The sequence below is a fragment of the Parasteatoda tepidariorum genome, chromosome 4 (genome assembly GCF_043381705.1).
Source record: "Parasteatoda tepidariorum isolate YZ-2023 chromosome 4, CAS_Ptep_4.0, whole genome shotgun sequence".
Classification (NCBI taxonomy): domain Eukaryota; kingdom Metazoa; phylum Arthropoda; class Arachnida; order Araneae; family Theridiidae; genus Parasteatoda; species Parasteatoda tepidariorum.
In genome coordinates this window covers 43,306,083-43,326,891 of record NC_092207.1, presented here as the reverse complement: position 1 = coordinate 43,326,891, position 20,809 = coordinate 43,306,083, and the positions used below count along the sequence as shown (strand labels likewise).

At 28.1% G+C, this 20,809-nt stretch overlaps 2 protein-coding genes across 2 annotated transcripts in view; one reads left to right on the top strand and one right to left on the bottom strand.

Moving 5' to 3' along the window:
• Positions 1 to 7,328: 7,328 nt before the first annotated feature.
• On the bottom strand, positions 7,329 to 16,899 carry LOC122268720 (suppressor of SWI4 1 homolog; the record flags this gene model as incomplete). The annotated part of the gene is given in 7 exon segments (XM_043038752.2): positions 7,329 to 7,527; positions 9,086 to 9,229; positions 10,591 to 10,812; positions 12,665 to 12,738; positions 13,589 to 13,912; positions 14,006 to 14,167; positions 16,885 to 16,899. Coding segments are annotated over 7 exon segments (990 nt in total), but the record flags the coding sequence as incomplete, so codon positions are not given.
• A 388-nt stretch (positions 16,900 to 17,287) lies between these two features.
• Positions 17,288 to 20,809, top strand: part of LOC107444555 (renalase) — a 21,944-nt gene continuing 18,422 nt past the window's right edge. The window contains exon 1 of the mRNA XM_043038751.2: positions 17,288 to 17,570. Within this exon, the coding sequence (XP_042894685.1) occupies positions 17,450 to 17,570 (121 nt within the window). The 5' untranslated portion in view covers positions 17,288 to 17,449. The remainder of the gene's footprint in view (positions 17,571 to 20,809) is intronic.

The following is a 20,809-nucleotide window of genomic DNA, read 5'->3' as shown; positions in this document are numbered from 1 at the left end:
ACAAAAACAGTTGCAACTCAGCAAAATACACTTTGGTACTTATTAGAAATATAAATTAAACTAAATATATTTTGCTATATGTAATGGCAAAAATGAAGAATGAAATTAAAGTTGTTAGAATAAAACATGACTGATTCCTATTCACTATGATTAGCTATTAAGCTGTGTGCCTTATAATTTTAGAAATACAATGTGCTTTATATCGATTATTATTATTTTTTTTTTAAATTTTGAATTCTCTGAAACTCTTTTTGTGACGATTTGATTATTTTTGTTCATATTTTTGTTGTTTGTTTATTTCAATGAAGCGTGAAATTATTAAAGAAAAGAGAGAAGCTATTATTAAATTGAAGTTATTCTTATAAAATATAGACAACTTTAGCATCACATATTCTAATTGATGTTTTTCAATTAAAAGATACAATACTTTTAATACAAAAAGTGAAATAGTATTGCTTTTCCAAATCTTTTATAGGAATGGTATTTTTTTATACTTTTACCCCTGTATGATTATGCATGCTAACTCAGTAGTGTTGTATCCTATGCTAACACTTTAATCCTAATGTGTGAACCTTTTTATTAAACTGTTTTTATTGAAAATGTAAATTTGTGCATTGGTTGCCTCTTAGAAAATTGGTTACCTTTTTTAAAATTTTACTGATAGGGATCCGTTTACTATTAAAAAAATCAGTGTCTGGTTCACCTTATCAACTTAGTTATTTAAATATGTTACCTTAGAAATTTTTTTTTAAATTGCCTTTATTTTATATACTGTTTATCCACATTGGGGTCGGGTACTAGTGGGACGTAAATAATGTGGCTATTGCTATGTAAGCAGTTGTTATTCTTTCATTGATCAAAGACAGGAGTTATCCATTTCGCAAAGGCATGCAGCTAAATAAACTAACAGTCTTTTTACCTGAAATGCAATTGAATAATCTGTTTCCATAGCAGCTGTCACCAACTTGTCTACCATTAGGAGCTTCTCTCGCAATGAAAAGACAGGGCATTGGCTTTTCAGTTATTCTTTCAGAAATGCAACAATCAACTCCCGTCAGATTTTTAAAAATTTATCTAATATCAATCCTAAATCAGACGGTGGAAAAACTTCATAGTGATATATCTTATAAATTTATGACAACAGCAGCGTAATTGAGAAAATGAACACCACATGATTAAATAAACAGTTTGTTTTTACTTACTAAATTTCTTGATATTGATTGCTTTTCTTTCGTAAATTTCTTGATTACATAAATTTTTTTTTTTACATTTTTCTAAATAATTTTGATAATCTTTAAGAAATTATATTATGTGAAACAAAGTCAATTTTCTGCAGACAACAGCTGAAAAAAGTAACAACTTTTTGTAGATATTAACTGGAATAACATTTTTCTAAAGACTTAATTTTAAAGCATGATGTAAGGAATAACATTTTTCTAAAGACTTAATTTTAAAGCATGATGTAATATAATATTTAAAATATCGACCCTTAACAGAGTTCGAACCCCGAATCCTTGGGTCTACTAATTTGTTGCTTCCTATTACACCACACACCGCTTTGCCACTTATATTAACCTTTTATAATTTTACCTCGCTTTTCCATTGGAACCAAATCTTGCCCTCTCTAGAGCCACCTAATTTGTTTATAATTGTTTTCTTTGGCACGATTGTAAAGCATATTAAAATACAATATCTGGTCGAGTTTAAAAATTATAGGTTAATATTAAGGGGAGATATGGAGTTATTCATATGCATAGTATATGAGCAAAAATTTTTCCATTTTTAAGCTATCATTCGCTTGATTAAAAAAAAAAAATATTAAGGAAAATGAATATTTTATTTACATTACAATATTGAAAAAAAAAAGTTATAAAATATAATTTTTTTAATATTGACACTTTACTGGGCTCGGATCTCAAACCCTTGGGTCTACTAATTTGTTGTTTCCTATCGCGTAACACTAAAGGCCAGGCCAAACACATCTTTGCCACTTATATTAACCTTTAAGCACGGAAAGCACTCTGCCCCCTAATTTGTCTATAATTATTTCATTTGGTACGATTGTATAGTATACATTAAAATATACTATCCGGTCAAGTTTGAAAATTATCGGTTAATATTAAGGGGGAATATGGGGTCATTTATATGTATAGTATATGAGCAAAAATTTCTCTATATTTAAGCTATTATTCGCTCTCATAAAGAAGTAAAATAACAATTTAAGGAAAAGAAATATTTTATTTACATTACAATATTAAAAATAAATGTTTTTTTTTCAAAAATATTGACACCTAATTGGGTTCCAACCTCAGACCTACTAATGTGTTGCTTCCTATCCCGTGCTCTACTATTATTTTTCTTTCCATATTTTTTGCTTTCCTTTTCACTATATTTTATGCATTACTTTTATTTATGAGTTACATTTATGTGTTTAATTTTAGGCATTATTTTTATTGTTCTTATGCATTACTTTAACAAGTTTTCTTTTCTTATCTTTTTTTTAAATTTTGCGTGTTATTGTCTTTTACACCCAACAATTCTTTATTCAATTCATTTTCTCGTTAATATTATGCTTTACCTTTCTTTATGCGTTGCTTTTAAGCATCTACTTTAAGCGAAATTTTTGCTTTCATTTTGCCTTACTGTGACACATTTAAAGGGTTTTTTATATTCACGCTTTTTCTTCTATTCTGTGTTACTTTCAATTTTACTCGTTGTAGTCATTCTTCATTTAACGCATATACTTTTCTAGTGCATAAAATAATTATACATAACTTTTACATTTTCTTTCGATCTTCTTCAACGATTTTATTTTTAAGCGTTAGTTTTACTCGATACTTTTTTATGCATTAATTTACACACTTTTATTTTATACATTACTTTTCTTAATGCTTTATTTTTTCATGTTAACTTTTTATGCATTACTTTTACTTTTTTCCATTAAAGTAACACGATTTTGAGTTACTTTGACACTTTTGCTTTTCTTATGTGTTACTTGTTAGCTTTATAAATTTTTGCACATACATTTCATTATTATATCCTTTTAAGCTTCTATAATTTTTATGTATTACTTATCGCCGACACTCTGGCTAAGGAGGGGACAGAAGAAACTTTGATGAGTCCAAATTCACTCACCTTCATGGAACTGGCATCAAAAAAGAAAATCGAAGACAATGTTTCCTGGCTCGTACCCCCCAAACAACACTGGCACCAGAGCACCCGTCCAGGAGGTGCACTCAACATTCGGTGCAACCGCAAGGATCAGACGGCGCTTACCAGCAGCCACCTTAAGTCTCTTTTTTTCGAGGGTAGTGTTAAAATCTTCCCAAACTACCCCAGGTGCTACAACATGCAGACTTCTCTCCAACATTTCCTGGACTGGACATTCTAGAAAACGCACTTTTGGTGGCCGAATTCCTCTGGGTCATGAATTTCATGGACATTGTTTAGCCCTGCTAATTTTGGGGATTAGGAAGAAGACTTTATAAATTTACCTTTTTATGGATAATTAAATACACTATTTACTGCACTAATTAAATACATCAAAGATGTGCCCTTCAAACTATTAAAATTGCATCTCAGTATACAAAATTCTTACTTTTAATTTAAATTATTCAAGTTATTTTATTTTTCTGTTGACTGTTTTTCTTACTTAGTCAAAGTTAAACAATGAATATTCATTAAAATTGTTCCTTTATTTTGAAAATTTAGATTAATTTTTGATACATTTTAAATGTTATGCTAATTTATTCATAAAAATATATGCTATTTATCAGTGACTAGTCTCCTTTAAGTTGTGTAACAGTTTACCAATTACCTTGTGATTATTGACACTAGTATTCTTTCCAGTTATGAAAAAAATATAGTTCTACTTGAGTTACAGGGTGTATTTAATAAAAAAATAATAATTTCTTCCGAACAACATATGATTTTTCTGCAAGTTTTTTTTTAGGTTGTGAAGCACTTTTCAAACGTCAAGTAATTAAAGTAAATACTTCAAATGAAAAATAGATGATAAAATATGATAATGGATAAAGTAATGAATTTGATGCAGTATGTTTGACTATACCGATTCCTCAAATCTTGCAGCTGAATGAACTATCTAATCTACTTCATGGTAAAAAATATTATGATATTTATATTTTAAAGAAAAGGGGATTGTTTATCTTTTATTAATAAAGTAATCAAAGGGTATCTCATAACAATATCCTTTGAATTGATATTGTGTTGTAAATGCAGATATACCTCAAGATTATAAAATAGCTTTTCCATTGCTGGCGTCTATAACTCAGGTTCACAGGTGCCCATCAGATAACATTAAATGAGCAGCACTTCTGGCACCTTCCATTACAAAGAACATACTAGTTCAGTGCCAGTCATTAGAAGAAAAGATAAAATAGCTTTTCCAGCTTCTAAACATCTTGCAATCATAATGCTTGGCAGGATGAAATAAAATTTTGTAGCTCTTTGTATAAGGTACAGGCTCAAGAATAGTGTTAAAAATATAGGAAATTATACAACTCTCATAGTTACAGAGACAGAGTTTAAAAATTCCCGGTTACACCATTGATGCAAAAAAAAAAGTTCACAGACGCAAAAAATATTTCACCTATTTTCTTCTTTTTGCATTTAAAGGTGATCTTACCCGTAAAGAACTTAAAATGGAGTTGGAGCATTATTTTTAGAATGAAAAACATAGTACAAAACATCATGTTTCGGAGGAAAAAATTAGGGGTTATTTTTTTGAAATTTTGTCATAACTGTAAAAGCGTGATGATCGTTTTTAACATCATTGAGACTTTACATCCTAATGCAGAATTTTATAATGGCATCATCATAGTTTGTCAGACAGCCCAATGTGAGCCAATACCTTCCTCTGAAGATTTCTCCACGACTACTTCTGATTCACCTTTGATCTCCAATTCTTTTAATTAATTGCGAGAAAATCAGACTCCACTGAGTCAGCCCATCTTAACCGCGGCCTTCCCCGCTTTCTTGTTCCAGTGGGTCTAAAAAGCAGTATCTTTTTTATTGTATTGTCATCACTCATTCGAATCACATGGGCCATCCAATTCATTCTATTTATTTTTATGTATTTAATAATATCAGGTTGTTTATAAATCTTGTACAGTTCAAAGTTAAATCTCCTTCTCCAGTTAGTGTTTTCATTTACACCACAAGTAAAATCTTCCTCTCAAATGATGCAATACAATTTTCCTCCTGTTTTGTCATTGTCCAAGCCTTAGAAGCGAAAGTCAAGACTGACTGGTTCCGATTTTATAATGTATTATTACAAATTAAATGGTCACTAGGGATCCATGCATTCACAAATTATTTTATGATTACCCTGTATATCTTCCATGTAATCAAAAACAAAGTGAAAAAATTTAAACAACTTTTATTTCTCTTCCTTTGTTTCTGTGTTATATCAATGCACTGCTCTGACAATAGCTTTGTAAATCATAATAGCTAAAACTTATTTAAAAAGAAGCAAGAGGTTTTAATAACTTTTTATAGTTGGAAATTTTAGAAAATTTATCTCACTTATATACAGATTTTTTATAATAACATAAAAAATAATAAAGTAAATAAGTAAATGTTTAGCTAACATGCAAGCTAAACGATAGCTTTCTGTGTGTGGGACTGCAAGGAGCTTAAACTTTTCATTTGTTTTGATTGCTATTATTTTAGTTTGAAAAAGTTGTCTACTGTTTGTCTAAGATAGGTACTCTGACCGCCACTAAGTCTGCGGCAGTCTGGTGCTATGGAAACAAGAAGAGGGCATTTTAGGGAGGGTAGCTTCGATGAAAGAGGTCTCTTCTCTCGCCGAAACCAGTCCTAAAGAGGGATCCCGCACCACTACTTGAAATTATCATACCTCGTTACCATAGTCACCACTCCAGGCGAATGTCTGGCAGAGTACCTATCTTAGACAAACAGTACATGAATAAAAATATACAAACAAAATCTGTCTCTGACCTTTACACTTTTAATATTAAGAAAAAATGCAAAAGGTGAAAATACACACTTCTTACATAAAAAAAATAGATAAATTTAAAAAATATTAAAAAAATAAAAATTGTGCGAGTTGCATACTTAAAAGTTCATACTCATAAAGAAGAAAATATATATACATGCTTACATGTAAATGGGCTCATTTTATAATATGTGTGATCAATATAATTGAAAGTTCCAAAGAATAAGAAAAGTGAAAAAAATAACAATATCTTTTTTTTAATTTTAAACATCAAAAATATTTGTAATTTTGCTTAAATGACTTTCAAATCTTTGTTACATAGCATGACTACAGTAGCCAAGAGAATGCATTGCGGAAAAAAAGGTATTAAAAAAAAAAAGAAAACACACACTGAACCCCAGGGTGATAACTGTGCATAAAATTTGTTTCCGTAAATTAGCCAACCCTGGCGTTACTTCTATTTCTTTTACTTCAATCTGAGTAAAAATTTAAAAGAAAATGTGAATTTTATGCTTAATTTCGTCTCCTTAATAATTTTTGTTTTATCTTTTCAAAGATCATTACCTAAAATTAGAGGCTGTTGAGTATTGCTCAAGATTTGCACTTGAATTATTCTATGATACAGAATGCAACTTTTTTGTAAAATTTCCTCATTCTGCAAAATTACTTTCTAATGATCCAGTGATTGCTTTATTTATATTCCATCAATCATTAAAACCAAAGTAAGCTGTTTAAAAGTTTTATCAACCTAATATTACATCTGTTAATTTTTTTCTTAATTACTAAAATATGGTAAAGTTAGATTCATTTTATTGAGGTTCTTATTTAACCTCATAGGAACATAACTATTGAAACTTATTCATATACCTAGAATGACAGGATTGTTCACAGTAGCCTCTGTCGAATTTTGTAATATTACGCAAAAATTCACTGGTTTCTCAGAATTGCTATATCACGTCTTTAAAATACTTATTTATAATTGAAGATACACCTGATATAAATATGTTCATTTTAAATTAAAAAGAACTGATCAGACAGAAGAAACTTAGTCGCAGAAATAATACTTTCCAATTAGGATAAGAGCTCAAAGCTTAAAACAGCGGAGCTAAATAAGCACAATATTGCAAAATTTCTTAGAAGCCACTGTAGTCAATGCTGAGCTTTTATTCTAGGAATAAGTTTCAATATTTTGTTATGAAAACTGTAAAAAAAATCAGGTTAATGTCATAAATCTTCAGCTTCAATAATTAAAAAAAGAAGAGTATTTCTTTTTATAATCTATAATTATCATTTATAAATAGTAGAAACACAGAATAACGAAAACATAAATAAAATTGAATAAGTCATAATGTTCCTATTAATCAGAAATTTTTATTATCCTATTAGAAAAGAAATATCACATGGTATTTTAATGAGCAAACATTTTTAAATATATTTTCAGTTATATATTTTAGATCTTTACTCAAAAAGCTCTAGGAAGGGAAATTTTCCTTGTGGCACACTAATTATCTTCCAAACTTTGCATGCGCAATAGGTCATATTCTGCACTCCTGTAGAAACATAAATTAAAATAAGTTTAAAAGAAAATTTATAATTTTATTATGAAACAATAAATTAAGTCAGAACTAAATGTGGATATAATCTACATACTAAAGAATAAATGTAGACCAAAATGAAATTAAACATAATGCATCGTAATATCGAAACAAAAATCATCAAAATATTAAAGGGGGGGGGACAAAGAAATTAAACCAAATTCTTCTAGTAAATTGACATTTGCAGGGGTGATTGTGAGCCCAACTCAAAATTCCGGAAAATTCATTGAGTTAAAAAAAATTAATAAAAAAGAAAAATAAGAACTGTTTAATTGAAAAATTAGAAAAAAATTTAAACAAGGTGTTTTTTTCTTTTTCTCAATATTTCTTAGTTCACTTAAAAATATTTAAAATTTTACACATACCTATACCATTTACACATACCTGGAGAAGTAATTAAAATTTACAAATATGTCTTTCTTTCTTGAGTTTATGATTATAACAACTATTTACTGATAAAAAATTAAAATTAATCATGAATATGAGCTTATAAAGTATCTCTCTGGCTCTCCCTTACAAACAAATAAAATAAACTGTGTTTTTAAGTTCCACCTTTGAAAATTTAATTTCCGGAAACTTCTGTGATAATGATTTTTTGAAACGCCTGGACCTTCGATCTCCGGAAACTTCCGGATCACTGTTAGCGAAAATTCCGGAAATCCGGATTTTTTCCGGAGCACAATCAGCCCTGCATTTGAAAGTAATTTAGTTTCTGCAAGAAATGAAATGAAAAACAATGCTTTCACTGCAATTTGATGAACAAGGGAGAAAAAAATTCGAATTAAAAATGTTAATAAGTTTATGTTGAGCATCATTTTCCAATTAACAGTTGGACATATTAAGAAAAACATCTTGATAGCAAAATTCTGAGTTTCTTTTTCATAAGACAATTCAAAGATTTAATTAAGATTATAAACCTGAAGGATGAGTAAACAGTGCGCAGTTCCTAAAGCTGAACTATCGTATGTTAGCTTTTAAGAGAGGACTACACAACAAACTACTGAAAAATGTAACAACTACAGTAGTTTCGTTATTTGAAGCATGCTACATTCGACCACTGGTCATAAGTTTAAAAAATATGAAATCACCGGTTGAAGCTGCCTTAATTTTTACAGCATATATCAAAATTTAATTACATACAAGCAACACATATCTTTCTACATATGGTAGTAATAAATTTTTCAGACATGGCTGGATTACCCATTAGGCCAGACTAGGCCATGGCCTGGGGCTCCCTTAAAATGGATTTTTTGAAAATAAATTTTAAAAAAAATTAAGAATAAATAAAAAATATGTGAGAAAAAAATTTTATTTAAAGGCCCCAAAAATTTGAATGGCCTAGGGCCCCGCATACTCTTAATCCGGCGCTGTTTTCAGATGATAAAAACTGTGTACTAAAAATCAATTAAAAAGTAAGTTAAACAGAAATTCTGATTTTTTTTTTAAAATCTCATCTCAAGAGTTACAAAAAGTCATTACAAGAGTACTATAGAATAAAAACTATGGAACTAACTTTTTTTCCTTACACCTTTCTTTCAAAACTTTAATTTCTTCTGGAGTTTTAGATACAAACTGATGGAAAAGAACTTCCCCGCTCATAAGACCTTCTTCAATTTTCATTAGTTGCAATGTCATTCTTGGACCAATTTCATAAAACCTTAAAATAAATAAAAAATATCGAATTGGAAAAAATATTTAATTAAAAATAATACAACACTCCAAATGTGTAGAACTCAAAAACTAAATAAAAGACCATACATAATGCGAGAAAATAATGTAATCCCCATGAAGAAAATATAAGTGTCATTCTTATTTCATAACTTTATGATGCTATAAACAAGTGCTAAGGGAAAAGAAATGCTAAAATATTACAGAATCAAGGATTATAATGCTAAATTTTATATATGAATACTTCATATTTTAACTCGATTGATTAACTAATATTTCAGTTATTTACTTATTTTTTTTTTCATTCTGTATCTCAGTACAGAGAAGGGTATATGCTAGTAATACTGAAACAACTTCAAATGTTTCCATTTTGATGTTTTCTTTCATAATTAATTCCATTAAAATAAAGATAACCCTCCTCTCTAAAGATAAAAGAGAAGCAAGAAGTAATAAAACTGCCCCAGAGATTGTTATTCTTTTATAGTAATTTTTATTTGAGAGGAAGATATCTTTAAAAAACAAATGAAAAATTGAAGAAGCATAGATCATTTATGTTGATTTTTTTATTGTAAGTTTAACACATTTTCAAATTGAAAATATTTTTATTTATCTTAAGACAAGATAATTATTGCTGGCACCTTGGGGAAAAAAAGGCGTTTATTTAGAAAAAGTAAGCTTTTGCGATTGCCCTAATTAATTAGAATTAAACGCTTAAAATTTTACTGATTATAGTGCCTTTTTTAGTTGAAATTCTGATTATTAGATCAAAAGTTAATAAGATTCGAACTAACTTTCATTTTTATTTCGAACTCTATTTATTTTATGACTCAGCTCAACTTAGTTAATCAAAGCAACAATGCGCAATATTTACAAACTTTTATTGTACCACATGAAAAAAGTAACATAGAAAGCAATATCATTTGTGTTAATGCACATAAAGAATGGTCAATCGTTCAATCTCTATTGGTGTTACAAAAAAAACAGTTCTTTTTAATAAATTCAAGCTTTTATAAAATTTCACTTTAAGACAATCATTTTTAGTTTAATATGAATTAAAAAAATTAAAGTAGCACTGAGAATTATGATACAAAATTTGAATTTAGAAGCAAATATACAACTTTAAATTTTATTAAATATCTGAATTTTACCACTCAAGACTAACATTAGGATTAAAATAGCAAAAGAACTTCTAAGTTACATTTTTTTTTTCATTCACTAAATTTGGTTGAGATCTACAAACAACAGTTCTTTACCATATAATAGTACATAGTGTAATTTTTAAATAAATAAACAAAAATATATTTAAAAATATGTTAACAATATACTGTCTGGCACAAGTTGAATGCTTACCGTATGGCACTTTTTTCAAAAGCTATGTTCCCTCGTGATGATATTGGCTGAGGTAAAGTAACCGTATTTGTTGCACCATCAAATTCAACTTCACTCTCAGAAAGATTACCAGATTTTTCAATGAAGTCTGAAATATCTTTATGCTGACTTAAATTTGGAACTTTTGATTGGATAAGTTTTTTAACAGCCTTACTTATTCCTGTAGGAACAACTTTTATGGCACTAATTAGAAAGAGAAAGAAATAAGTTACCCAAAAAGTTCAAACATTTTTTGATAGTAAAATAGAGCAATTGAAAAATTAGAAAATACAATATTTAAATTAAAGTAAATTAATTTCAAAATATTAACTGTAGTTCTTAAATTTTGTCTACAAGAACGAAAGAAAATTATAAAATTTAAAATAATACACAGAAAAAAAGTTTTGTATTGTGTTGCATATATTTATATTGTTAGATAGGGTGAAGCTTCAAATAGTTTTAAAATAAGCTTCTTAACAGCTTTACTCATTCCCATAGGAACTACTTTCATGGCACTATTTAGAAAGAGTAAATTAAGTTAGTCTAAATTAAGTTCAAGCACTTTTTAATGGTAAAATGGAAATATTATTAAATTACAAAATACAATATTCAAATCAAAATTAATTAATTAAAAAATATTTACTATAGTTTTCAAAGTTTGCCTACAGAACTAAAAGGAAGTGATAAAATTTAAAAGACACACAGAAAAAAAAAGGATGAAAAGTTTTGAATTATACAGCATATCTTTATCTCGTTTAATGGGGCCACAATATGTTAAACTTATGAAACAATAATATTTATCCAATGTAACAAAGCCAGATGGTGCAAAAAGTTATTTCTGATACGAAAGATAAGAGAAAAAGAATGAAAAAACAAAAAAAGGGGAAGAAAGGCTACTTAGGCACATTAAAGTTTTAGAGCCTGTATATATTTAAAGATAACTGCTTACTCTTTCAACAGAGATATTCTAATATAGATTCATCTTCACAAAATATTTGGAAAATTAATTTAATGTGTGAGACAAAATTCATAATATTGTGTTCTGCTACAGAAGAAAACATAATATTAATAAATAAATAAAAATATTAGTTATTTCGATCGACATTTTACAGTAAAATAATACATAAGTAAAACATTGCAAGCCTTTCTAGCATATGAGTTATTATTAAGGCTCAATTTGTTTAAAAACCAAAATAATTAATCTGTGCCTTACTCATTTATATAACTTCTTTAAATTTTCTAAAACAAATTAGACAAACAACGCACAATGCTAAAAAACAGCTCATAATTATTTATGCTTAAGACTCTACGCTTGTTTCATTTGCTTACGCTTTGTTTCGCCTGTTTCATTTTTAGGTACTTACATATTATCGCAACCAGGTTGGCGCGATTTGTAAGTTTAAGTAAGAAATTTTGAATAGAAAGAAAATGTACATTTATTAATTACAGATAATTTTTAATACAGTTTTTTATATTATTTTGTTTTAAAATTATTTAAAACAAAATTATTATTATTAAAACAAAATTATTATTAATTAATTATTATTAAAATTATCAAATTATTATTAAAACAAAATTATTTATTATTATTTTGTTTCTTAACTAAAAACCACGTAGGGTTGCTGTAAGTAGGGTAGCCAAATTTGGCGTAAGTAGAGTCGCCAAATTTGGCGATTTACGCACATTTTGGCCTGGTTGCGTTGATACGTAGGTACCCATTTTTACATAAATACATAAAAACAACCGAAATACAAGTGCGAAGCAAACAGTAAAAAAAGAACAAAATAATTATTAATATTACGTGTTACAGTTGTTAAATCATAATTATTTCTCTACTTATTTAAATATATATCGTAGCATAAATTTACTAACAAACAGGATAAAATGAAGCAAAAAAATAAATAAATACATCAAAAAAATATTTAGATTGGTTGAGTTTTTTAATAAAAGTGAATGAAATAAATCTTGATAACCTATACAAAAATTTTAAAGTTTTGTTACATTACCACATAAAAAAAAGGGAAAAAAATCATTAGAAGTTTCTTGAAATACTTACTATTGTCTCAAATCCACAGTTTTGTCTTCGTTATAGTTTAAGAATAAACATCTTCGAATAGTATTTAAGTTTGTCTGTAAGAAAATAAAAATTTATTGTATCATGTGGTTAACGCAATTAAAATGAAAAGACAAAAAAGTTTCAATGAGACTAGACAAACAAGCAATAAATATGTGAGAAATTGATCTAGTACTAATCCATGTTTATTAAAATAAAAAAGTTATGTATTAAGCATTTCAATAAAACATATAGATTATATAAGTATACATCTATAATTAATGATACAACCTGACATTAGATTTAAAATGAATTTGGGGATGTTTCGTATGAAGAAGTTAAAAGAAAAAGTAAACTACAACACACATACACGGCCCACACTCTTTAGTACGATCTCCCTTCCTATAATAACGACCAATACATGAAATCCCATTTGCTTTACAGACACCATGTTTTAACACCCATTAGAACTAAATGGAACTGTTCTAATATAGCATCCAAAATTTTGCTGCATTCTTTTTTACTCCTAAAAAACCACTCCAAAAACATGTTGCACATTTTTACACTTACATAACATAATTTTAGTACTTAAAACTAACTTAATTTTTGTACAAATATTAAAATCTTACACAGAGTTTCGAAACATTTGTGTGCATTCCGGACATTCGAAGGTAGCGGAAACGGCCCCTATCAGTTTTTTAGCCAACTTAGTCTTTTTAAAGAAAAATGAAGAATTATAAATTAAATAAAAACATGCAATACTCGAATTATAGTTTCAGAACAACACAAAAAAAAGTACTGGTACATAGTTACAGTGCATTACGGCCCCACCACACGTCTTATATATGTTATACTGAGTTTGAAATATACTGAAATTAGTTTCCAGCAAAAAAAAATAATAAAAATACTTCTAATGATGTGTCTTACCTTGTTAACATTTATAGATGGGAACATGTGTTGAAATGTTGTAGCCATTAGCTTCAAATGCACACCATCACCAGAGAAGTTATTTAAAACAAGAAGAGGTTGATGACGAAACAATTTTTCATAAATTACAGATTTCTTTTGAGAAGATATAATATCTTTAATTAAAGAGTACTCTTTTACTTGGTAGGTCAATGTAGGACCATGTGGAAGTTTTGCTGTTCTCAAATAGATTGCATTTTCAGTCTTAGTGAAAACTACTAAATGTGTAACATTTAAAGGACCCGCTATATGAACGAAATCTTTCAATACATTCGCTTTTTGTACCTGTAATAAGAAAAATCACAGCATGGAAATTCTGCATCAAACAGGGTAGGTATTCAAAAAATACTGAAAATTCTTTTTAGTTCTTTTGCTTACCTTTAATTGAGAAGCGGTATATGGTTCCATTATTTTTCGAAAATTTAGCAATAATTCGTGTCCATTCTTTCCAAGCTTTCCTCTGTTTATAACAAAGGAATGAGGTGCAAGTGCCTCGGGTTCATCAATTCTTTTTTGTGCATTTTTTGCAGCTTTACCTCTCTAAAAAAAAGGGACTATATTAAAAAAAAAAAAAAAAACTATTTTTCAGCAATAAAAGAAATAGAACAACAATGTGTAAATTTGAGGCATACATTAACAGTAACTTTATATGGTGTAAATTTCTTCATAATTTTTCTAAAGTAAAAGAGAAACAATGTTTTTAAGACTTCAACATAATTGTTACAGCTATATCTGCAAAATTTTTAAACCTACTATAAAATAAAAATTTAAAATGATCATTGAGATCACATACAAAAATAAAAGAATCCTAAAAAATGTTTGGCATAAGCATAGGCACCAACATAAAGAAGGAAAAAAATCCACTAGATTGTAAGAAACAACATTAAAGCAAGAAACTTTAGAAACAGTTTTCCTATATCAAAAATAAAATAGTAAAATACAAAGATAATTACACTAATAAAAAATCAATCGAATAAATTTACTGCAATACTTTCCATTTATGATTGATATATTTAAATAATAGATAATGAATTCTTGTGAATTTGAAAATGTTTTAAAATATACAACAACCAGGAAAATTTTTGATTAAATTAGTCCAAACTAGCAAAATCTAGTTGATTCAGCTGTTAGGACCCAGACTGATGCCAAATTTTAAATGTTTTAACCAAAGGCAAGTATTAAAAAATTTTTATAATTATTTTTTTCTCCATAAAAAATTTCAAATCAAAGGGCAAATTTACTATAAATTGAACTATTTTATTAAAATCCAAACATTAACATTTTGAAATGTAGCATACAAGAGATAAATAGACTTATAAATAATGAAAATAATAAAACACATTTTATTTTCTTTCAATCTTTGTACAAACCAGGTAAACGACTATTTTTACTACTGCACCAACCTTCAAAAGTTCAACAAACATTCAAACGCACTAACATTCACATTCAAAAGAGACGGTGGTTTAATTTTTAATAACTTCTTAGAATAAAGCAAGAGGATAAACTTGCAGCAGCATTTGGTGTTTTCTTAGATTCTAATTATCATTTAGATAAATATATTTCATTTCAAATAAAACATTTCATTATATGAGTCTTTTATTTTTTAATGAAAGAATTTCAACTATCTCCATTATTTTGTCCTTTGGGTACTCTGGACAGATATGCCTACATACATCAGTTTCTCCCACACAACAAACTGGCTCAGGGTTGGCAAGGTTTAGGACAGAATGGATTAATCCACAGTTTAAACCGTCCTGTCTGAAACCCCTTTGTCCAAAACCCTTTTACTCAAATTATGTCACAATTTTATCTGAACAATATTTAAAAGGTTAAATAAACATAGAACTGATAACATATTGATAACTAAATCTACTAGAGAATATTTGTTTTTGTAAGTTTGTTAAGTATAATGTTTTATTAATATTTTTTGACTCTTCAATTTAAACAAAGGAAGATAATCAAGTTCAATTGGTCCCCTTAGCATTCAATAGCACATAACTGAAGCTTGACCTAGTCATACAGGTTAAGCTATTAGGGACTAAGTGCTTGGTTAGTCATAAACAGGTTTATTTATCTATAACACTATTCATGAATACTTTTATTTCATTCATGTTCAATTCTTTAAGCATAGTGGTAATACATCACCAGTGTCAGTAACTGAAATTGATGTTATGCTATTCAAAACTGTTATTACATTTTTCAGTTATTTTGTATTTCTAATTTAAACTAATATATTTATATTTAAAAACAATTTTTTTTTAAATAGATGTCGTTTTTATCATCCTGTGATGAAGAAATTATAAAAAAATTTTTAAAAAATATTGTGAAAAATAAAAGGTTAATTTTTAAACAATGTTAGTATTTTTTTTTTAAATATATTTTTTTTAATATTGTATTATTTATCCTTACGCAAAAACATAACTTATCAGTATTAAAAGCATATTTACATTTAAAGAATAAGGTATTCACTTTTGTCGTTCAATGAATTGTGGAGCCTCAAAAATTATAAACCTTTTCCTAATAAATTATATTATTTTCCTTTAATAAGTTAAAGTAAATTACATAAAAAATATCAAATATTATGTGTACAATGGTTACACACATAGAATTTTTACCTTTTACCAAAGTTCACGGGTTTGGACACTTTAAGACAGTTTTAGTCAGTTTAGGACAGTAAAACCCATGTGTCCAGACCAAAACCAGTTTAGGACATCCAAAACCCCAACCCTGAACTGGCTATTTCTGGAACAAAATAGGTCAAAATATTTTTATTTATTTAAATAATATTAAGTAATATGGCCTAAAATTTGTATGGCCTTAAGGTTTAAAGCATGAATACATTAGTCCTTAACTTATTCGATTTTTATTTTAAAGATATAAAATAGCATACATAAAGATTCATTATTGTAATAGCAGTAAAATTAGAAAGAACAACATTGTCTTTATTACAGTGGGTACTAGTAGTGATAATGTTACGCATATAATTGCTTTATGAAGTATGAGTACTCCTATTCCTGTTAGTTACGCTGTAAAAACAATATATTCGCAATATTTATGTAGAAAAAATTACATAATCAATGTTTAGGAGAGGAAGAAGAAAAATCACAATTTTTTAACAGAAATTTTAATGTAGTAAAATCACGTAACAGTACAATCTAAGAATTAGTGGCATTCATGAAATAGGCAATTCAGATTATTCTCTTTTCCAAGAAATGTAGAATTAAACATATGAACTTGAAAGGATAAATAATAAGTACCTTATGCTTCATTTTCCCCATATTTTTAATAAATATATATATTATTGTAACACTACTACACGTGAGGAATTAGTACAGGAGAACAAGAAACTTTTAAATTTTTATAATCAATCTTACGCTGTTGCTGGTTTGTATTTGTTCAATTGTAAACTTACAATTTTAGGAAGTAAGGTTTAAAAAAGTTTTTCAAGCAAATGACAAAACTTAATTACATGCATTTAAGAAAAATAAATTTTTGAATGGAAAGTTTTTATGGCAAGTAAATTAAGCATTTAACTTTAAAAAATAATTAGTGCAAAATACAGTTGGCTTTATTACTATGAGTTATTGCATTTTACTTGAAAGTACAGGTATAAATTAACAATATGAAAGCTGTAAGCAAAGATTATGACACACTTGTAATTTTTTACATGAACTTCGCCATCAATTTAACTATCAATCGTCTGTTTCCAAACGGAAAAATTCCCAGCATAAAGAATAAATAAATTATTCATATAGTACTATTTCATGCGAAAATAATTTGCTGTATATTATCGATGAAGTGAAAAACAACTAAGAATTCGCGATGACTAACATCCGTCTTGGAATCGTAGGATGTGGATTAACGGGAGTAATTACAGCTATGTTAGTTAAGCAGCGACTTCCTCAAATTAGTGTCATGATATTAGAGAAGTCAAGAGCAACTGGCAAGTTTTACTTTAGGAAAAATAATATATTTTCATTTATTGTTATTATTTTTCATTCCAAAACCTAAGTAAAATCGCTTCAAAAACATATTTTATAAGCATTTTTGTGTTTCAAAGAAAAATATCACCCCCATTGCCAATCAATCACTTTTGATCGAAAAAACTTTAAAGAAATAATTGAAACCACGAATTCTTATATATTACCGTACCTTAAGCATCTGATATTCCCCTTGATGACGAAACAAAATTATTACATTACAGTTTAGAATAAGCATACATTTTAAAATCATAGATAATTATAACAGTTTTCTTTTCATTAAACTCTGTTGGCATTGACATTAGTAAATTATGTGAAAGCTTAAAAAGAAATATTACTTGTACTTCAATATTAATGCTATTTTTTATAGCCAAGTTTAATTTAAATAATAATATACCAAACTTTGTTATTTTGTTTCAAAGGGTGAAATAATTTATCAGTGTTATTTTCTTGTTTCAAAATTCTTTTTCTCCAATTGTGGTAAATTTAACAGCTATAATGGTTTATTTTAAAGTTAAAACATGTTGTATATATACTTAAATTTTGTTTTTGCTTCTATATTTATTATTATTATGTAATTTTCAATATTTATGGTGTAAATTTTCATCTTTAATCAATGGACAACTTAAGTACCGTCATGTGGGGCTACTTTGTGCAGGATTTTTAATTCAAACTTTAGTAAAATTTATCAATATTAATATTCATAACAGGTCTCAGACGAGTGAATTTGATCAATATTAGCATTATTTGTATGTAATATTTATAAATAATAAGTCAAAACATACCTTGCACAAAGTAGCCCCCAAGTGGGGCTACTTTGTGCAGCGATAGGAATTCAGTTTAACAATCATGTTTTTAGTAAAATATTGATATAAAATTGTTGAAAAAGTAATTGTTGACATTTTTAATAACAAAAACATCAAGATATGTAAAGATATTACTTTGAAAATAATTTTCAGCGTTAAAAAACCATTTTTTATAAAGAATTTTTTCTTAAAAAGAATGTTTATTTCAAAACATTTGAGTTTAAACAAAAGGAATCCATCTTATCCTCGAAATCGGCAACTTTCCTGTTTGTGCGATTCAAGATATCGTTTTGTGATAAGCCTTAGATCAAAAAGTTGCAAAGGTACGCCCCATTCAGCCAGAAGTGCACAATACTTAGACAGAACTTGCTCTTCAGTTTCTGTCAAAATCACCTGATGTCCTATAAAATATATTTTTATGTGTTAAATCGTTTGATTAATTCATTAGAAAATCTTCGTAGAAGAAAAAGAATAGTTTACTAGCACGTTTCACGTGTTTCTTGTGAATTTTATTAGAGATACTATTTCTGTGGATTTTGTACTTCAGAGAAGCTTCTGCAATCGACATACCACCAGCAACTGCTTGCAATCATTGTTGCAGCTTTTCTAAAGTGTAATCACAGTAGTTTCTCGTTCCAGGTATTTTTTTATAACGTCTGATCATTTTTCTGTCGAAAAATAATGAATGAAACTTTGCACAAAGTAGCCCCTCAGTGCATTTTTTTTTCATTTTCCGTTTATGTGTTATTAATTTTCAAATTTTTTTAACGCTAACATGATATAATTGTTTATCAATATATGAATTAAAAAATTTGCACTTACGACAATTGTTTTGTCAACATCTTTGCATTTCACAGCTAAAGTTTCCACCCACACTTTTCGACGTCCGCCGTTCTCGGAAAGTTTTTGACATTGAATAAACAAAACACACTCTGAGATTGTTTTAAAATTCGAAAAAATTTTTGTAGCAATAGAGGAGACTTCTATCTTCAAATTCCACACATTTTTAGCATGAAAAAAACAAACAATAATACTGAATGGCAGCACTTGAAAAGTGCCAAATTCGAATTTGCACAAAGTAGCCCCACATGACGGTAGTTATATTAAGTGGACTTAAATGGTAAAAATCCTTATTCCCTCTTGCTATGCAAGATATTTGCAAAACCAACTGGAACAGTTGTTTTACTTAGTTTCTTAGCTCTGAGCCACAAGGAAATCTGATGTCAGCTTCTTGATATGTTAATTTGTAAACTGCAGTAGAAGAAATAAAAGCTTAGCTGGAGAACTTATTTATGCAAACAGGGTGTACAATAAGTTTTTATACAGTATTCATATCTTAATGGGTGAAAAATAAATTATTGTATTCAATAATTTATTTCATTAAATGTTGCGAAATACAAATTTTCAATCGCAAAGCTTTTAAAAGATAAAAATTCAAATAATATCCCTTGATTTTAAAATGAAGTGAGTGGAAAAAAGTGACAAAATTTTTTCAAGCTGCAGATACATTTGTCTAAGTTTTAAAACCATTGTATAATCCTTAAAATTATTGACAATGGTAAGTATTTATTTTAGGTATGCCTCTTAAAATCTTGGTTTGTAGATTTTGAAAAATATCTAGAATGATGTTTTGGGGAGCTTTTTCAAAAAGTGAAAAAAAAAAATTTTTTTTGTAAGAGAGTTAAAATTTGTACCAAAACTTGTTATTAATTTTAGAAAAGGTTTATTTGCTCACTCCTTGTAATGTTTTATTTAAAACAATGAGAGCCTATAGATACCCTTCATGTCACTCAAGGTTACACACATTAACAAAAACATTCACATATCTATACTAAAAATAAGTTTTAGAGTGTTTTACTTAACACTTTTTGCTTCTTGTTTTAGCTGCATTTAAACAATTCTATTTGAATAAAAAGCTCTATGACTTATATATATACAGGGTGATTCTAAAAAGATGGGCAAAATTTTAGGAAGTGATTGCACACACCCAAGCAAACAATTTTTATCAAAGAATGCATGGTCGAAAACAAAACGCAAAGGTGCTGGCACGTTTGGAAAGTTGTTTCATGCAAACGTGAAAGCTCCATTCCTATTGCGAGTTACTGCGCTGCATTACTTGTTGCCAAGCTATCTGCCGCTGCAGGCAAAGTTCGTGATATGTCTGGTGTGTTTCAGGATGTTTGCCTATCTTTTCTTTGCCGTTGTACTGCTTGCATAGCCGCTGCCGGCCACTGTTTTGAACACTTATTGTAATCACATGTCATTAAATTTGCTTTTATAACTTAACTTCATCGTTCTTTGTGTGTTTTTGCCCCATATAAGAACATAAACTTTGACGCCCTCTAGCGGTTTTGCGTTTTGTTTTCGACCATGCATTCTTTGATAAAAATTGTTTG